This window comes from Drosophila obscura, unplaced genomic scaffold (genome assembly GCF_018151105.1).
Source record: "Drosophila obscura isolate BZ-5 IFL unplaced genomic scaffold, ASM1815110v1 contig_9, whole genome shotgun sequence".
Classification (NCBI taxonomy): domain Eukaryota; kingdom Metazoa; phylum Arthropoda; class Insecta; order Diptera; family Drosophilidae; genus Drosophila; species Drosophila obscura.
This window is the reverse complement of record NW_024542883.1, coordinates 959226-980143: the sequence shown is the minus strand read 5'-3', so window position 1 is coordinate 980143 and position 20918 is coordinate 959226. Positions and strand designations below refer to the sequence as shown.

The 20918-nt window shown below is 38.0% G+C and overlaps 2 protein-coding genes across 4 annotated transcripts in view; one reads left to right on the top strand and one right to left on the bottom strand.

Annotated features, from left to right (window-relative positions):
• Window positions 1-350: 350 nt before the first annotated feature.
• LOC111080409 (ubiquitin carboxyl-terminal hydrolase CYLD) overlaps window positions 351-20918 on the bottom strand; it is a 121610-nt gene continuing 101042 nt past the window's right edge. For all 3 annotated transcript variants that reach the window (XM_041596047.1, XM_041596045.1, XM_041596046.1), the window contains 3 exons: window positions 5899-6040; window positions 5639-5835; window positions 351-591 (listed from right to left, as the gene is read on the bottom strand). In XM_041596047.1, coding sequence (XP_041451981.1) covers window positions 398-591; window positions 5639-5835; window positions 5899-6040 — 533 coding nt within the window. In that variant the 3' untranslated portion in view covers window positions 351-397. The remainder of the gene's footprint in view (window positions 592-5638; window positions 5836-5898; window positions 6041-20918) is intronic.
• Window positions 1698-3341, top strand: LOC121405371. The gene is made up of 2 exons (XM_041596048.1): window positions 1698-2286; window positions 2353-3341. Exons 1-2 carry the CDS (start codon window positions 1771-1773, stop codon window positions 2998-3000), a joined length of 1164 nt encoding a protein of 387 aa, XP_041451982.1. The 5' UTR covers window positions 1698-1770; the 3' UTR covers window positions 3001-3341.

Below are 20918 nucleotides of genomic sequence, written 5' to 3'. Positions count from 1 at the left end.
CGCTTATGAGCATTTTTCCCCCGGTGGCGCGCTCTCGCGCGCTTATACTCTCGCTGCCGACAGCCACCGGTAGCTTACTTTTACATTACATTTAATGGGGATCTGTCCGGAAAAAGGCTGAAATGGCATCACTGGTTTAAATACAGCACGCAAAACAACATTGCATTGGTGCCAAGCAATGTAATACACGTGCACGTGAACGGCAGCGTATTTTTCCTATACCCATTGGATGGTCCGTGCCGAGCCCTGCTGTAGATCCACAATGACTATTGACTTACCCGGCAATGTCGAGGAGGAAATCGTTTTCAACATGTAACAAATTAAAATCTGAAATAAGCAAACAATTTCTAGGCATTGTAAAATCTTTATTAAAAAAAAAAGATTTTTCTGAATTTTATTAATGGTACATCATAGTGTCTGTGCTTTGATACAGACACATATAAGCATCGCAAAAAATACGCTTGGCGTGTTCAGGTAGAGCTTTATCATTAGGCGATGTTTCATTAATAGTGCGCGCCCCTTCATCGGAAAGCCACTGTGTTAATTCGGGAACACATATAATTTCCGGTATGTTATATCCATTCTGTTCGCCTAAAAAAAAAATATAAAAGGCATATATAAAGGTATATGTAAAATGTATCGTATTATTTTCTATGCACAACATTTTCTTAAGGAAGCAGGCTTTACTTCTCAAAAAAATAATAAAACGAGGGGAAACTTTGTGAGTTGCAATGGCAGCGACTCTTCTTTTATACCCGTACTCAGTCATTATACATCAGGGATCGGCACGCAGCCACTCGCATGTTTTAATGTGTTTTTTTACGAAGACAACCAACACGAAGGCAAATACACACTGAAAGAGGCAAGGCAGAGCGTGAGCGAGAGAGAGAATGAGTAGCGGCTGCAGCGCTTAAAACCCAATTTCATTATCTGAAACAGATTCGGCAATCTGGAAGACCATTCTCTACGATGCTGCGTTTTATTATTTTCTCATATCTTTAAAATTTTGAATGCCAGAGATTTTCGACTTTTGTGAAGGCCGAAGAGGCGTGGAAAAATTTCGAAGTGAACTTGATTCAGTGTGATATCTCTGAGAACTAGGCGACAAACAAGACGGACGGACAGACAGACCTGGCTAGATGGACTCGGCTATTGATACTGAAAAAGAATATATATACTTTATGGGGTCGGAAATGCTTCCTTCTGTGCGTTACACACATCCGCTTTGACCTAATAAATCTTCGAGTACGGGTATAAACAGTCCAACAGAGGGCAGATATGTAAACAACGGGAACGGATCAAAAAAATCTTAAATTTGGTCCAAAAGTGTGTGTTTGAACGCCTATTTCATTTTATTTCTCCGCAACGCGTGCAGCAAATTGCATGCGGTTTTTTTTTTAATGATAGCCAGAGCATGCGGCATTCTTTCTTTACAAAAGTTTTCACTTTTCTATAAATAGGTTCCACAAAAACTAAAAATTAATCAAAAAAAATCTCTAATTTGGTCTAAAAATGTGTGTTTGAACGCCTACTTCATTTCATTTTGTGTCATTCTGTAGAACAAATTTGGTCTAAAAATGTGTGTTTGAACGCCTATTTCATTTCATTTTTTGTCATTCTGTAGAACAGAACATTTGTTGATAGATTTTGTTTTTTATAACTTTTTGTGTGAAAATTTGTTTTCTGAAAAAATTGCAATTTGTGTAAGTATATTTGTTGCTTTTGAAAATTTGTGCGTTTTAAACCAACCTGTGTGGTTTTTAAAATTAAATGTCGAGACGATACAATTTGGGTCGGCGAACGCGAAATTCGTTTCAAGTTGTGGCTTCAAGGAGCCGTGAAAGTAGCCAAGACATTAGACATCGCAATGAAAATAATCGTCTACGCACAGCAAGGTCCCGTTCAAATCAACGGATCAATGATGCAACAACAACTGCAAATGAACGTCCTGATATTCAAAATCTACAAGGTGTTGCGATCGCGTACAGTAGTGTCACCGATTACGCTTCTCATAGGCAAATTATAATTGGTTCAATGAACGACCGTTGTCGCCATTGTCAGGCATTTAAATTTAAAGGTGAAGCAGATGGGATGTGCTGTGCGAGTGGTGAAGTGAAATTGCCTGAATTAGGCAGCCCACCACAACCATTGAGCACATTACTTAATGGATTGACACCTGAGTCTAATCATTTTTTGAACAATATACGAAAGTATAATTCGAGTTTTCAAATGACATCTTTTGGCGCCACAAATATTATAAGAGACAACTTCATGCCAACGTTCAAGGTAATTAAATAGTTTTGTTTATGCAAATTGTAAGTTTGTTCTCATTTTATCATATATTTTATTCAGATTCAAGGTCAAATATACCATCGAGCTGGCTCTTTGTTACCTTTCGACAACGCAGACCACCAATTTTTGCAATTATATTTTATCGGGAACGCGGAAGACGAAGCTGATCGTCGGTGTGGCATTATTACCAACACGCGGAGACAAATTATTTTTGTTTTGCAAAATATGTTCCACGAGCACAACGAATTGGTTCTGGTTTTCAAAACATCGCTTGATCGAATGCCATCTGACGATCATAAAATTGTTATTCGAACTGATAAAACACCGGTTGGCGAACATGCAAGGCGTTTCAATGCACAAACAGTTGACGAAGTGGCAATAGTCATAGTTGGTGAGCAATTTAATAATCGTGATATTGTGCTTCATCGTAGAAATGAACAACTTGAACGTGTATCCGAGACTCATCGCTGTTATGATGCACTACAATATCCCATATTGTTTTGGAGCGGACAAGATGGCTATAATTTCAACATTAAAATGATAAATCCAGTAAACGGTCGAGAAGGAACACAGAAAGTTAGTGCTATGAATTATTACGCATACAGGCTGCAGATACGGCAAAATCAAGACAACCACAAATTGAGGTGTAGAGCACTTTCCACCAGTATATTGTTGACATGTATGCAAAAATTGAATCGGAACGGTTAAATTTTCTTCGATTCAACCAAGCTAAATTACGTTCCGAAGAGTATGTTCATTTGCGTGATGCCATTAACAACGATGGTAATGCACAAAACGTTGGAACCGAGTAAACGAGGTTTGCTCATGCGCATATTTGAATTTGGCTGATTGAAAATATAAGGCCGAATCAAATTGACGATGTGATTTCGGCAGAAATTCCAGATCCGACAGTGGATCCTGAATTGTTTGAAGTGCTCACCAAAAATTCACCATGTATAGTTGAAGGGAAATGCTCCAAACGTTTTCTTGGCAAGCATTTTTATACCCGAACTCAAAAAAGAGTTAAGGGGTATATTAGAATTGTGGTAAAAGTGGATGTGTGTAACGCAGGGAAGGAAACGTTTCCGACCCCATAAAGTATATATATTCTTGATCAGCATCAATAGCCGAGTCGATAAAGCCATGTCTGTCTGTCCGTCTGTCTGTCTGTCCGTCCGTCTTGATGAGCGCCTAGATCTCAAAGACTATAAGAGCTAGGGCAACTAAATTTGGTTTCCAGGCTCATGTGATATCACACTGCTACAAGTGTATTTCGCCCCTTTCCGCCTCCCACAAAGGACGAAAATCTGTGGCAGGCACAATTTTAAAGGTACGATAAAACGCAGTATCGTAGAGAATGCCCATATCTACCAGATTGCCGAATCTGAATCAGATAATTATAGCCAGAATGAAGAAATTAATTTTCAGTTGCTTCCTCTGCCCCCTCCTGCCAACGACCGGCTACTCATTCTCTTTCTCGCTCGCACACTCTGCCGCGTTCAGTGCGCGAGCAACCCCTAGCGGAGGAGATGTAGAATCTAAATGGTACATGTATAATCTACATGTTAGATGTAGAATATACATAATATATGTAGATGTAGATAACAGATGTAGCAAAAATATGTAAAATGTACTGACTGAGTACGAGTATAAGTAGAGTCGCGTCTTTAGAAGCGACTCACACGTTCCTTCTCGTTAGTTTTAGATAGACGCATTAATTAGGCGTCGTTTAAGGAATGAAAAAAATACCAGATTTTAAAAATTCTAAAAAAAAAATTACACCATAAAAAAAATAAAATACTTAAAAAATTTGTAAGTCCCGAAATCTATCAGGAAAAGTCATTTTGGTCCACAGCCTAAAGAAAAAGTTTAATTTCGTTGAGTGGTGTAATCATTGTTTAATTTCGATTAATTCCTAAACATAAAATGCATTTAGCATTTTTGCATATAATTCTGCATTAATTAGATTCTATTTGTCTTCATTATTATTTGGTTTTTGGTTCTCATATTGTAATGTTTGCTTCTTGTTTGCTGGCAAAATATATCAGATTGATATAATTTTCGAGGTGGGTCTAAACATACCAGCAATACAAGCAAATACTTCGGAAACTTTTCAAGTATATACCGACCTTTTTTTTTGCTGATCTGAGTACTGCCTTCCGTACAGAGCCTAGAAAACAGTTTTTGACCGAAAAAATGTCTTATCGGTTGCATACGAATATCAACCTTGATTTTGTTAGCGGGGTGTTTTTTCGGATCTGAGTACTAGGCGTAACATGTAGAATATATATGTACCATTTAGATTATACATCTTCTCCGACAGCGGGCGCTCGCGTACATAACGAGGCAGAGTATGCAAGCGATAAAGAGAATGAGTAGTAGGGTCTCTTGCTAAAAGAGGCGGGGGAAGCAACTGAAAATTAATTTCTTCATTCTGGCTATAATTATGATCCGATCTGATTCAGATTCGGCAGTCTGGTAGATATGGTCATATGGTTTTATCGTATCTTTAAAATTGTGGCTGCCACAGATTTTCGTCCTTTGTGAGGGCAAAAGGGGAAATTTTGAAATACACATGTAGCAGTGTGATATCACGTTTTGAACGATCATTTGGTTATGAGAAATCTTTCAGCAAGATTCTGAACGATAGTTTGGTTATGAGAATTTTTTCAGCAAGATGACTGCCACGTTTGCTCACAATCGACCAAAAACGAACTCGTGAGACAACTTTGAAGGAGTTTTTGAAGTGTATAACCACAATAAGGACGAGTTTTTTTTGTCGTTTTGTAAACGTGGATAAACCGTAGATAAACCAGAACACACCAAAAACCAAAGCAGTCAAAACAGTAGGTTACTCCGGGTGATTTTAGGCAAAACAAGTCCAAAGTAGGTTTCTCAGCCAATAAAGTCATGCCGAACGTTTTCTGGAATGCTCGCGGTATTAGCAACACTGATTACACTAGTCGACACGAGTTTTCCTCAAGGAAAAAACCAACTTTTTCTTAAAGATTTTGGGCTTAGAAATGGTTTGATGATATTTGTTTTTTTTTTTTTTTTTTCAGAGGTAGCGCTTCTTTTTTTCACATAACTCTAGTATCTTACGTCTGCTTGTAAAGAACTTTGCTATTTTGAAAAGATAATTAAAACAGCTAGAAAACACTTTGTGATTTCAGCTTACCGTCTGGGAAATATAAAGCATTGAAATGCAAAAATTATGATTTTTGTGCGGTATTTTTTACGAAAATTTGACTTTAAAAACTCAGGAAAAGTCGAAAACTTTGGAGCTAAGCTTTTTTCGTTTGCTTTTAGCTATTTATCAGACCGCCCTCGTAACACTGTAACTTACCCTTTCTATCAGCCATTGAATCGAAAAAGCACCATGGTGCATCTGGCCCAGAGCCAGATTTTACAAACGCTACATAATGCGATGTTTCTATACAAACAACTGAAATTAGTTCCATGTATACTCGTGGTACTATCATATGATCAGCCATTATTCTGAAGTCCTTGGGAATAAAGATTTTTGTTGGCACATGGTTAATCCTAAAATGATGTTTATTTAATCAATAAACTTAAAAATTTATATATATACTTGTAAAATCCAACCTTTTTGTATGCATATGAAATGTATGAAGGCATTTTTCACAAAAAGCTGTACACTCAAGACCAGATCCAGCTTGCAGACTTCCAAAACATTCATTACATTCAAATTCAGCTAGTTTTCCACAAAGACAGCACTGTCGAGGAGCTGAAATAATTAAAACAATAATAAGAAGGTATAATAGTTAATAATAGACGCATTTTTTTGGATTTTTAAATAAAAAAAAGACTAAAGATATGAGCTCGTATTCATACGTATTCTTACTGAGTAAGAATAAATATAATATTTGCATTTATTCAATAAGGAAAAGGAATTACAACAAGAATTTTATTTTTGAGCAATAAATAAAAACACATTTCCATATAATTCTGTTCTGTAATTCTGGGATGACCTACAGCTTCCGTGCTTCCGCGTCCGGCTTCTGTCAAATGGACTAGTCAAATGTGAGTCAAATGGACTAAAATCGTGGCAGAAGGGGTCGGAGATACCAACATGAGCTACCAGTTTCCTCTCAGGAGAAGAAATCGAGTATTTTCAATGATTCTTATTTTATTTAACGGTTCCTACTCCCTACCTATCCCACCGTTATTCGTTCCCTTACTCACTTAAGTGAGGCCAGCTTACCCTCTCGCCGTCTGAGGCTTCGTCTCTTCGTGTCGATGTCGGGTGCCTTCGTGGGTTTCCGGGACGTTGAGGGTCCCCTGGTGTCGCTGACCGGCGTCAGGTCAGTGCGGGATTAAACCCAAATTAGTCAAAATGTATAGTCATAGATAAAAGACAGTTCAACACTGACATTCTACAAACATTTTACATTGAAAATATTTCTATAGAATATGTAAAACGGGCCAATAATTTAAGTTTTATATTTAATAAAACGTTGACATGGGATGATCACATAAATAAATCAGTCCGAAAAACATATGTCCTTAGATCCCTATATAAAGACTTTTAACCACAGAAAATAAAACAAACAATTGCAACAATGTAGCTCACACCAGTACTTTTTTATGGTATCGAAGTCTTTAGTGACTGTAACTCCGTCAGCCAACGAAAGCTGCAAGTTGCTTTTGAGATTATTGCAGAAAATTATATACACCAAAGAATCTTGTTACCTATATGAAAGACTTAAGTTTAGCACGTCAAAAAGGACCACAAACATTCTGACATTTAAATACAAGGATTGAAGAGAGAGCGACACCTCTAGAAATTAAATTATGCCATAACCGTCAACAACTTCAGACGTATTTTTTTATCGCTCCGCCATGAAAATCAATTGATCTCAAGTTAATTCGCGAAAAATCGCTCGGGATATGCCTGGGTACTTGTGCTCGTGTTGCCAATGAAAATAGTCCAATCGTGTAATAAGGAATAATAGATATAATAGAAAAAAAATGTCAACGTATAAGAGCACAAGCTCGGTAAAGAAAATTAAGCCCACAAGCTACAAAAATACTCATACACCCAAAATAACTGAAAGCACATACGACACTGGCAAACAATAGATTCGCGACACTAAGTTTCCCAAATGAAGAAGACACCCAAACACCCAAGTCCAACAAATTAAGGCCGCCACCTATAACTGGTTAAAAAACAAACTGATGAAATTGGCGCAAACACATTCCATGTCACATACATAAATTAAACAAAATGACGAACAAAACTGTCGATCAGTGGCAAAGAAATAACTCGAAAATGAAAAAATGAATGAAGTTGGTAACTAAAAAGTAGCAAAGGATTACAAGTGGTTATCAATGGAATCGAATCAACAGTCCCAATCAATGAGATAATAGATGGACTTAACGATAAGGGCTTCGAAGTCAAAATGGCTATGAACATACTAAATATAAATAAAATTCCCCAGCCAATGTTCGAGGCTGAACTGACACCTGAGAGTATGCATATAAGTAAAAATTAAGTTCATCCAATCTTCAAGCTTCAATATCTACTGCACCGTAGGATCACCGTGGAGGAACCACACAAACGAAATGGACCCGTTCAATGCACAATTTGAGAGGAATATGGACACACGAAAACTTATTGCACTTTACGGGCAGTCTGCGTTGCCTGTGGGGATTTCCATCTCACTGAGGCCTTCCCCGTTAATAGGGAGGACCCATCTGCCAATGTAGCAACTGTGTGGGAAAACCTCCTGCCAACTATAGAGGTTGTCCTGTCTATAAAGAAGTGAAAATCGCCTAAGTCAATCAATAACTGCAGCTCGGAACCCAGTCGTCGACAAAACTTACCAAATATACCATCAATCAAGGCGACGATCAACAACCACAAATTTATTAGAGATAACCTTTTATCCATAAAGGTAAACCATTCCCTTCTAGCACAAAAACTTGACCTATTAGGGTTTCTGCCTAATCATTTGAGATGGATATCTAGACCCCAAGTTAATGTTTTATGAACACATTTCTACCATGGTAAATAAGGCCATGGGCGTGCTTGGGTTTATAAAGAAGTGGTGAAAGGAATTTGACGACCCCTATATAACGAAGACTCTATATCTCGCTTGCTCGTCCGATTTTAGAGTACGGCTCTTGTGTATGGTAATGCAGTACAAATTACACCAGGACCGTATAGAATCAGTCCAGAAAAACTTTTTAATTTTTGCTCTGCGTGGCCTTAACTGGGATGCAGGTGTGAGACTGCCATGTCACCTTCGTAGATTGCTTTTAATAAACCTTCCAACCTTAGTAGGTCGTAGAAAAATGATTGGTGTGATTTTTATGCACAACCTGATCAAGGGTGACGTAGATGCCCTGACTTGTTGAGCCGCATAAACTTTACGATTCCTATTAGATCTACTAGAAACTTTATTCCTTTGTTCCTTCCACTTTGTAGATCAAATTATTCCTTGCACGAACCATGCAGCATCAGGCATAAAATAAGATCCCAGAAATTATTGCCTAACATGCCCCTGCAAATCCATTCCAATTGCCTAGTGGAATTGGGTCAATTCTAGTAACTATAACAAACACAATGGTAGCAATACAACAAACGATGCAGGAGCTTATCCGCAATCAAAATCTCCTAGAGCTACTAATCAAACAGAAATCTGTTTAAATGGTTTATCTAAATATATCTTTCTGGAATGCAAATGACATTTAACAGCACAAATACGAGCTCTTGAAGTTCCTCGCTCAAAACGACATTGACGCTATGTTCATATCAGAGACTCACCTAACAAAACTATTTTTATCTCGATTGCTATAACTTCTATGTGACAAATCATCCCGATGATAAAGCATCAAGCATTATCCGCCATCATTGGCTACACCTTATCTACAGGCAACATCAATTCATATTGAAATTCAGAGCAGGTACCTAAACCTAGCCGCAGTATACGGCCCACCGCGCGTCTGTATTTCCCAAGCAGAATATGTAAAATTCTTCGATCTATTAGCTGACCTATTTATAGCAGCTCGACCTACCACCGCGAAGGGAAGACAACTATGTAACGCTATAATTCCGAAACAAGCGAGACTTTATCTCTCCGGGCAAGCCTACATATTGGCCCACAGATCCAAACAAGCAACCCCACAGATTACCTGCCTCGAAAGAGCGGCTAAAAATAGCCAACCATCTACTACGCAGAGCCCTAGACGATGAAAGAAACCGAACTCAAAAATCCTATATGGGGCAACTCTCCCCAACTAGCAAACGATTCCCACTGTGGGAAGCTAAATGAGGCGTAAGCTCATCAATTGAGAGTGAATCACCTTTGCGTACACAAACAGGAGAGTGGGCTCGCAGTAACAAAAAAAAAGGCGAATACATTTGCCGTCCATTTAGAGAACGTCTTCAAACCACACCCAGCTACAAATAGCTTTGTGCTCCCATCAACCAACTAGCTACTCCGGAGGAGTAATCAGGAGTAATTCTCCAATCAGCAGAAGTCACAAGCGTTATTAAAGACCAAATCTCAAAGCAAAACAAAGCTCCGGCCACGATTTCATCTCCCCTAAAATTATCATAGAATTGCCGAGCTGTGTAGTATATTTCCTTACTGTGATATTCAACAGCATGATGAAATGGGACTATTATCTTCAATAATGGAGGAAATCAGTCATCACAATGATCCATAAAGCCGGACAAGAAAGGTCCAAGCCATCATCATATAGACCCATCAGCCTACTGCCTTGCCTATCAAAAATATTTGAAAAACTGCTCCTGAATCGTTTCAAACATCAACGGTGCCATTCCGATGCACCAATTTGAATTTCGCGAAAAACATGGAACCATTGAACAAGTAAACCGAATAACCTCTGAGATACGAATTTGAAATGGAGTATTGCTCCGCTATTTTTCTGGATGTCGCCCAGGCTTTCGACCGTGTTTGGTTAGAGATGGCTTAATCCACAAAATCAAAATATTACTTCCACAGAACATCAATGTAGTATTGTAGTCATACAGCAAAGAAGTTTCGTAGTACGATGTAAAGATTTCCTTTCTGAATATCATCCAATTCAAGTCGGTGTACCCCAAAGCAGCTTGCTTGAAACGACACTGTATATAATCTTCACAGCAGATCCACCGAAAAACAGCTTAACAACAACTTCGACAATTGCTGATGATACTGCCATACTAAGTCGCTCCAAGTGCCCAACAAGAGCAATTGAATACTTATCATCTTATCTTGTGGCATCTTGTGTGAAAAATGGCTGGCAGACTGGCGCATACACGTTAACGTTTTTTTTTTGTTTTTTTTTTGTCTGGACGTTGATATGCAATGACTGCACCATCAAGTGGCCCATGCGACACCAAGCCGAAGCCTGTTACGCGCGGAACCCAGGCAGAAACGCAGCCCTCCTCCCGCCAAACCGACCGAGGGGCGCTGACGCATGACGCGCGACGCGTGTTACCGAACCGATCGCGAGCATGCAGGAAAGATAGGTGTTAGACTAAAATTCGAGGAAAATTAGAGCTAAACACAACTCAAAGAGCTAAACATGCAAAGATAGCTAATAAATATAACTAATTACGGGAAAGGTATGTTAGTATTAGTGATTTAAGAAGAGGAAGGGAATTAGTAGTTGATATTATGTGGTAGAGGGAATTGAAGTCCGAGCAAAGTACCCTAAATGGTTCGTGCTAGGAATAATTCGATCTACAAAGCGGAAGGAACAAAGGAATGAAGTTTCTAGTAGATCTAATAGGAATCGTAAAGTTTATGCGGCTCAACAAGTCAGGGCTATCTACGTCACCCTTGATCAGGTTGTGCATAAAAATCACACCAAGCATTTTTCTACGACTAACTAAGGTTGGAAGGTTTATTAAAAGCAATCTACGAGGATAAGATGGCAGTCTCACACCTGCATCCCAGTTAAGGCCACGCAGAGCAAAAAGTAAAAAGTTTTTCTGGACTGATTCTATACGGTCCTGGTGTACTTTGTACTGGGGGCACCATACACAAGAGCCGTACTCTAAAATCGGACGAACAAGCGAGATGTAGAGAGTCTTCGTTATATAGGGGTCGTCAAATTCCTTTGACCACCTCTTTATAAACCCAAGCACACCCATGGCCTTATTTACCATGGTAGAAATGTGTTCAGAAAACTTTAACTTTGGGTCCAATTTAACACCAAGATCATCAACCAAGGTAATTCTCTCAAGAGAACCAGTAGCGTAGCTAGGTAGGAGAGAGCCACGGTGCAAAAAAAAAAATTGGGGCCCAACCTTAAGTCAGATACTTAATCATTAAGAGGGTTTTGTGTGAGCTTTATGGATTAATAACACTACTCGACAAAATTGAACTTTTTATTTAGGCTGTGAACCAAAATGACTCTCTGATAGATTTCGGGGATTAAAAATTTTTGTAGTACTTTTTTTTTATACCCGTACTCAAAAAAGAGTTAAGGGGTATATTAGATTTGTGGTAAAAGTGGATGTGTGAAACGCAGAGAAGGAAACGTTTCCGACCCCATAAAGTATATATATTCTTCATCAGCATCAATAGCCGAGTCGATATAGCTATGTCTGTCTGTCCGTCTGTCTGTCTGTCTGTCTGTCTGTCTGTCTCGATGAGCGCCTAGATCTCAGAGACTATAAGAGCTAGGGCAACCCAATTTGGTTTTCAGACTTATGTGATATCCCACTGCTACAAGTGTATTTCAAAATTTCGACCCGCCCCCTTCCGCCCACACAAAGGACGTTAATCTGTGGCAGGCACAATTTTAAAGATGCGATAACACTAAAAACGCAGTATCGTACAGAATGCCCATATCTACCAGATTGCCGAATCTGAATTAGATCGGCTCTTAATTATAGCCAGAATGAAGAAATTAATTTTCAGTTGCTTCCTCTGCCCCCTCCTGCCAACGACCACGCTACTCATTTTCCTTCTCGCTCGCACACTCTGCCGCGTTCAGTGCGCGAGCAACCCCTAGCGGAGGAGATGTAGAATCTAAATGGTACATGTATTATCTACATGTTAGATGTAGAAGATACATAATATATGTAGATAACAGATGTAGCAAAAAAATGTAAAATGTACAATTTTTTTTTTTAATTCTAAAATTCTAAAAAATCATGCTCAAAAATGTAAATACTGACTGAGTACGGGTATAAGTAGAGTCGCGTCTTTAGAAGCGACTCACACGTTCCTTCTCGTTTTTTTTTTATGGTGTCATTTTTTTTTAAAGAATTTTTTCAAATCTGGTTTTTTTTTTATGGTTTTTTTTCAGAGGTAGTGCTTCTATTTTTCAAATAACTTTAGTATCTTATATCTGGTTGCATAGAACTTTGCAGTTCTGAAAAGCTGACAAACGCAGCTATAAATCCGACCTAGACTTCAAATTTCATCATTTTTTTTTTTTTTTTTTTTTTTCGAAATTTTGACTTTGAAAACTCGGGAAAAGTCGAAAAAAAAACTATTCTTGGCCAACATTTTTGGTTTTAGATAGACGCATTAATTGGACGTCGTTTGAGGTATTGTTCATTAGAATCTATGGATAAACGGTCAATTTGCAGCCGTTTGACCAAAACGACTCAAAAATAATTGTACATGAAATTGGTGCTTTTTTTTTCACATAACTTTAGTATATTATATCTGGTTGCATAGACCGTTGCAGTTCTGAAAAGCTAACAAATGCAACTATAAATCGTTCCCGGACACTTTGTATCTGCAGCTTAACGCCTTGACGATATTAAGCTTTCAAATTCAAATTTCATCATTTTTTGCGTTTTTTTTTTTGAAATTTTTGTTTTAAAAACTCGGGAAAAGTCGAAAAAAAAATTAATATTGGCCAACATTTTTGGTTTTAGATAGACGCATTATTTAGGCTTCGTCTGAGGGATTTCTCATCAAAATCTATGGATAAACGGTCAACTTGCAGTTTGCCTTTGACCAAAACAACTCAAAAATAATTTTACCTGAAATTAGTGCTTTTATTTTTCACATAACTTAAGTATCTTATATCTGGTTGCATAGACCTTTGCAGTTCTGAAAAGCTAACAAATGCAACTATAAATCGTACCCGGAAATAGAAGCACTACCTCTAAAAAAAAAAAAACCAGATTTTAAAAAATTCTTTAAAAAAAGTACCCAGAAATCTATAAGAAAAAGTTATTTTGAGCCACAGCCTAGTTCTAGTGTTGACTAGTGTAGTTTTGGTATTAGGTCATGAGGTAAATCGAATTAATTATTTGAAAATGTATGTGTTCAAAAAACTTTATTGTACATTTAACAAAATTACAATCTTTATCTTGCCTTACTTTTCGCAAAATTACAATACTCGACAAAATTTAACTTTTTATTTACGCTTCGAACAGAACCGACATTTTCCGATAGATTAAATTTTTACAGTCGTACTCAAAAAGAGTTAAGAGGTATATTAGATTTGTGGTAAAGGTGAATGTGTGTAACGCAGAGAAGGAAACGTTTCCGACCCCATAAAGTATATATACTCTTGATCAGCATCAATAGCCGATTCTATGTCTGTCTGTCTGTCTTGATGAACGCCTAGATCTCAGAGACTATAACAGCTAGAGCAACCAAATTTTATTTCCAGACGAATGCACTGCTACAAGTATATTTCAAAATTTCGCCCCGCCCCCTTTCTCCACCACAAAGGACGATAATCTGTGTCAGGCACAATTTTTAAGATACGATAAAACTGAAAACGCAGAGAGAACGTTCAACCCGGACATCGTCTGCGACAGCACATTCCGCCACAACAGCAGAGATTCAAATGTACACACATTCGAATCAACATCCGGCGAGGACCGAAGCCAGCAGTCTCCGGTGTCGAAACACTATGTACATTTTATGTACATTATATACTAAGTTTCAGCCCTATAAGTAGGGAAAAGATGAAATAAAAACTTCAGTAATTCTCTGCACGAAAAGGAGAGCAGTCGTCTTTATTATTGAAAGCAGAAGCCCATCATATTGCTGAAACCCATCCTATTGGACCCATGCTATTGGGGAACATCATCATCATAAGCTCACAAATTTATATACCGACTGAATACTGGTATAAAAGTAAATTCGCGTCCATAGAAGCGACTCACACGTTCCTTCTCATTTTTTTAAATTTATTTTTTGTTGTTTATAGGTGCATATTAATTAATGAAGAAAAGGCTCATCTGAAATTGGTTGATAAACCCTCCGAAAATCATATTTTACCGTTTTGAACGTCGCTCCAGCCGTTTCTCCATAGAATTTTATTTTATTGTGTACCGACCTGCCAAAACTTCGGAACTAAGGATGTTTTTTGGATGGGTGGAAGTAGAGGTGGAAGATGAGGATGGAGATGGAGCACTCGTCTGAATGCTAGGAAGAGTAATGGGGGGCATATTCTTTGTCTTAGCCTTAAACTCTTTAACCACCAAATGCTCTGGCCAAAACTTGGCGGAACAAATGGTTTCAAATTGAGTTGGGGAGACGCTTATCTTGAAGGAAGATATCTCCCTGGCGTAAGAAAAGTTAAATTTTTCCACCTTTAAGCCGACGGCTTTTATTTTGCTTTGTATAAAAGCGGTGACATCATTGCATGTGAGGTCAGGGGCTAGCCGCGAGACAAAAACTTGTCGCTTTGGTGGGACTCCTACCAGTGGTTTTGGCACCACAGGCCTAGTACCTGGGATGGCAGTATCCGGTGGTCCTGGACATCTATTAGCTGGTGTGATCGAAACTGAGGGGATAGTTAAGGGTGCGGACTCGATGGACACGGACTCCACAGACATTTCTAACTGCATACTCTCCGAAGTGACGCATTCGGCTCCCGAATCTGCATCACCAGCAGCGATCGTTGCCCTTGGAGTAGCAAACGTAATCAACTGCTGCACTAAGGGAGTGGTCGGAGTAAGTTTTTCAGATGCGGGGGACATGAGGCAGTCGGCACTTGCAAGTCCCGCGGAGTAGACTTCTTGCGCCTCGGAGACTCAGCCAGCAGCTGTAAACTGCTGAACTGAGTGTTCATGGCCAAGAGCCGATCATATTGCTGTTCAGCTCTTTGAAGCCACTCCGCGTCTGCCTCATGAACGAACGCATGTCGTTTTCCACAGCATGGCATTCCTCACAACTATAATGTAGGCCGTTGTTTTGGGAAATGGCGTCTCCTACACGGCCCGAGATCCCTACACATTTTGCGTACACTACGCCTTCGCAAAGCCAGCAGGGGATATTGGGCTGGTCATGGGTGATCTGCTTATTGCAGGTTTTTTTGGCACAGACGACAGAAAATTTCATATTTATGTCTTTTATTTTTTTTTAATTATAGATTTTTAAATTATATTTTAAATTATAGATAAAAAACACCGGCTGTTTAAGTTAAACAAAAGGAAAATGCGGAGCGCAAAACAAAAACACGTCTGGTCACTACGAAAGAGAACGAACGATGAAAACATCGAACATTTTACGAAATCTCTAGTCAAATCTCTAGTAGAATCGCCATTCGGTGTCGACGTCCAAAACCAACTCAAAGGTAAATGTGGCCAATTAGTTTTTCTGACAATTTACTTTTTTTTGGAGTGCTAAATTCGAATGATATTAGGCATTTAATGGTTTTAAATTAGAGATAAAATAAATAACTTAAGTTTACATCATTTAAATTTTCAGCCGTGCCAAAATAAGTGCGTAATTAATGAAGATTCTGCCGTTCCAATTATTTATATTAGGTGGCAGCTCCAAGTGTGTTATCGTGTGCTAACGTCAATGTCAAAAAGTAAAATAGGTCGTAGAGTAAGCGATAACATATTCACACGCACTATACTTTAATTATGTCCATAACCACATTCAGATCTGGAAGGACTGGAAAAAAGGAATAAAAAGGAAATTGGCCGAGAAAAAAAAGAAACCAGGGCCACGGGCGGTGACCCATACAAGCAGTAGACATTGTCGTCCACAGAGGATGCGCTTGCAACGGCCATCCAGCCAAAGCAGGCCGTAGACGGAGTGGCAGGAGCCAAAAATCGAAGAGGATAGGTGAAATGGTTGATGATGGGATGTCTTCCCTTATCAAATTAAAAACCATCATGACAGTTTCTTTGTCCACACGTTAGTTATAGTTATCACGAAAATAAGAAAATAAATAATCATTTGTTTACATGTTGCTTAAAAAACAAAAACCAACATGGAGTCAGAAGTAGACAACGGCTCTGACTTCGTTCTTAACATCCTGCGCTCTATTCGTTCCTCTTGTATTTTCTTCCTTCTAAGAAGATCCCTTGCTATTAACTCGGCGACTGGCATTTTTCTATAAAATTTGTTCAATTTAGAATGCAAGTAATTGACGTTTCCCAGGCCAGTCACAGACAACCGCAAAAAAAAAACTTTGTCGGGGTTGTCAATTCCACACTTTAATTGAGCGGGCAACAAATTTAAATCTTGTTGTTCAGAAAATCCTCAAAGATTACACTGGTCAACACGACAATTAGGCTGTGGCCCAAAATGACTTTTTCCTATAGATTTCGGGGTTTAAATTTTTAACGAATTGTGGTTTTTTTATGGTCTATTTTTTATACCCGTACTCAAAAAAGAGTTAAGGGGTATATTAGATTTGTGGTAAAAGTGGATGTGTGTAACGCAGAGAAGGAAACGTTTCCGACCCCATAAAGTATATATATTCTTGATCAGCATCAATAGCCGAGTCGATATAGCCATGTCTGTCTGTCCGTCTGTCTGTCTGTCTGTCTCGATGAGCGCCTAATTTGGTTTTCAGACTTATGTGATATCCCACTGCTACAAGTGTATTTCAAAATTTCGACCCGCCCCCTTCCGCCCACACAAAGGACGTAAATCTGTGGCAGGCACAATTTTAAAGATGCGATAACACTAAAAACGCAGTATCGTACAGAATGCCCATATCTACCAGATTGCCGAATCTGAATTAGATCGGATCTTAATTATAGCCAGAATGAAGAAATTAATTTTCAGTTGTCTCCCTCCCCCCCTCCGGCCAACAACCACGCTACTCATTCGCTTTCTCGCTCGCACACTCTGCCGCGTTCAGTGCGCGAGCAACCCCTCACGGAGGAGATGTAGAATCTAAATGGTACATGCATAATCTACATGTTAGATGTAACATATACATTGTAGATGTAGATAACAACGGTAGCAAACAAATTTAAATTGTAAAATTTTTTTTTTTAATGTTAATATTCTAAAAAATGATATGCTCAAAAATGTAAATACTGACTGAGTACGGGTATAAGTAGAGTCGCGTATTTAGAAGCGACTCACACGTTCCTTCTCTTTTTTAAGAATTTTTTAAAATGTGGTATTTTTTTAATGTTTTTTTTCAGAGGTAGTGCTTCTATTTTGTACATTACTTAAGTATCTGGTTGCATAGAACTTTGCAGTTATGAAAAGCTGACAAATGCAGCTATAAATCGGACCCAGGCACTTTGTATCTGCAGCTTAACGCCTGAAAGATTTTGACTTTGAAAACTCGGGAATGGTCGAAAGAAAAATAATTCTTGGCATGCATTTTTAGTTTTAGATACCCGCATTAATTAGGCGTCGTTTAAGGTATTGTTCATTAAAATCTATGGAGAAATGGTGGAGCTAAAATTCGTTAACCAAACCTCAAAAATGAAAGAATAGACAAAAATTCCTTCTTGGACCAGCAACGGTATTTTTCAGGTAAAATTAGGTTTCAGTCGTTTGGGTCAAACGGCTACAACTCTGAGCTACAATTCTCATTGTTGCGCGTGAACTCCGAAAAAAGTGTCCGAAAAATGAAATCTCTAGATATCCTGTGGCACCTCGGATTTTTCGGTGGATTTGACAAAACTCTCGAGTCAAAATCTCTCTTTTGTAGCTTATGATTGAATTTTAAAACATTTTACATTTTTTTGCTTCATCTGTTATCTACATCTACAATTTCGATTAAACAACTACATGTCGATAAAACATCTAATATGTAGATTATACATCTACAATGTAGATTCTACATCTTCTCCGCAAAAGTCGCGCATTGCACAGGGCAGAGTGTGTGTGCGAGAAAGAGAATGAGTAGCTTGGTCTCGAGCTGGAGGATGTGGGGGAAGCAACTGAAAATTAATTTCTTTATTTCGGCTATAATAACGATCCGATCTGTACCAGATTCAGCAATCTGATAGATATGGTCATTTTCTATGATACTGAGCTTTTTTTTTTAATTTTTTTTTTTTTTTTATTTTTTCCGCCTTTGTGGAGGTGGAATACAATTGTAGCAGTGTGATATTATATGAGTCTGGAAACAAAATTGGTTGCTCTAGCTATAGTCGGAAACTTTTACCACAACTTTTACCACAAATTGAATATACCCCTACCCTTTTTTTTTACAGTAAATTTTAGTACAGAAGTTCATTTATAACTGTAATTACTTTTAAATGTTATTCAGGCAGGCTCCGGTTTTCACTTCACAAAAAACTTCCGATTTACTTTTCAAAACGTAAAATTTGGTGTTTTAACGTTTTCAAAACGGCAACAAATTCCTCGCCGAAATGAAAATTAAACGGCTTTTAATACATCAAAACGAATCTTAGATGACTGATTGATGCATTGACATGAATTTGACACTATTTCCAATGCAATTGAGCTTGTGCCCTTTTTATAAACAATTTTTATTTAACTCAACCTCATATTTAGATCTGAAAAAATTGGTCAGGACAACAACAGTGAATTCATCCGAACGATAAATCTCTGCTAAACATAACAGGGTCCTTTTTTAATGGCACTTACGCGTGGCAAACAATTTTGCGCTTAACAGTACAAGAGGAAATAAGCCCGACTTTTGCGAATGTCAGAGCGACTTAAAATGAAGATTTTAACTTTTGGCTGAAAACATAAAATGCAATAGTAATTGAAAGCCGGACTGCCCGACTGTGTATTCCGAATATTTAAATGTTAACAACTATTAAAATTGTTGTGACTAGCGCAATAATTTTTAAGTACATATTAACATGCTTGTCGCGGTAGGATGGAAAATACAAAATACAAAGGCACTATTCTTCTCAAGCTCTTTTGGCTAATATTAATACAATTATCCATTCTACTTGACGGTCGACAGACAACCATCGGCATACATGTGCACCTGGGAGCTTTTTTGTATTTTTCTAAGAATTATAGTTTTTTTGTCAGAACTTTTTTTCAAAGAATTAAAAAAAAAATTTATTTTTTGTTAATGCCTTTTTTAGAGGTAGCGCTGGTTTTTTCAAATAACTTAGGTATCTTACGCCGGGCTGTAAGCACATTTGCGATTCTGAAGAGCAAATAAATGCAGCTATATTTTGGACCAAAGCACTTTGTGTTTCAGCTGACCGCTTCAGCTTATTAAGCTTTCAAATGCAAAATTCATATTTTTTGTTCGGAATCAAAGTTCACATTGTAAATCTTCAATACATTGAAGCACCATGTTCTCGTGCAGACTAAATGTGATTTTCGCAGGTTTGGTCAGCCAATTTTAGATCCGCCTTCTCTCCATAGATTTTAATGAGCAATACCTTTAACGACGCCGAATAAAGGAACCTATAAACAAAAAAACGAGAAGGAACGTGTGTCGCTTCTGGGGACGTGACTCTACTTATACCCGTACTCAATTAGTATATACATTTTTAAGTTTATGATTTTTTCGAATTTTAGAATTAAAAAAAAACGAGAGGGAACGTGTGAGTCGCTTCTGGGGACGCTACTCTACGTATACCCGTACTCAGTCAGTATATACATTTTTGAGCTTATAATTTTTTAGAATTTTAAAATATAAAAAAAAATTTTAATTTTACATTTTTTTGCTACATCTGATATCTACATCTACATTGTATATTATACATCTAACATGTAGATTATACATGTATCATTTAGATTCTACATCTCCTCCACGGGGGGTTGCTCGCTCGCTGAACGCTGCAGAGTGTGCGAGCGAGAAAGAGAATGAGTAGCAGGGTCGTCGGCCGGAGGGTGCGAGGGAAATAACTGAAAATTAATTTCTTCATTCTGGCTATAATTATTCAATCTGATCCGATCTGATTCAAATTTGGCAATCTGGTAGACATGGGCATTCTCTACGATACTGCGTTTTTAGTTTTATCGTATCTTTAAAATTGTGGCTGTTACAGATATTCGTCATTTGTGGGGGCGGAAAGGCCGGGGCGAAATTTTTAAATACACTTGTAGCAGTGTGATATCACATGAGTCTGGAAACAAAATTTGGTTGCTCTAGCTCTTATAGTCTCTGAGATCTAGGCGCTCATCAAGACGGACATGGCTCCATAGACTCGGCTATTGATGCTGATCAAGAATATATATACTTTATGAGGTCGGAAACGTTTCCTTCTCAGCGTTGCACACATCCACTTTTACCACAAATACAATATACCCCATAACTCTTTTTTGAGTACGGGTATAATAGAAGCAGGATTTTTTTTTTCAACTTTTCCTGAGTTTTTAAAGTCAAAATTTCGTAAAAAACACCGCACAAAAATCATCATTTTTGTATTTGAAAGCTTAATATTTCCCAAACAGTAAGCTTAAATCACAAAGTGTTTGGGTCTAATATATAGCTGCATTTCTTAGCTTTTTAGAAGTTTATTG

Bases quoted from the DNA above. Each gene is read 5' to 3' on its own strand.
- LOC121405371 (XM_041596048.1), top strand. From the start codon at position 1,771: ATGTCGAGACGATACAATTTGGGTCGGCGAACGCGAAATTCGTTTCAA. The intron at 2,287-2,352 runs GTAATTAAATAG...TATTTTATTCAG, and splicing joins ACTTCATGCCAACGTTCAAG to ATTCAAGGTCAAATATACCA.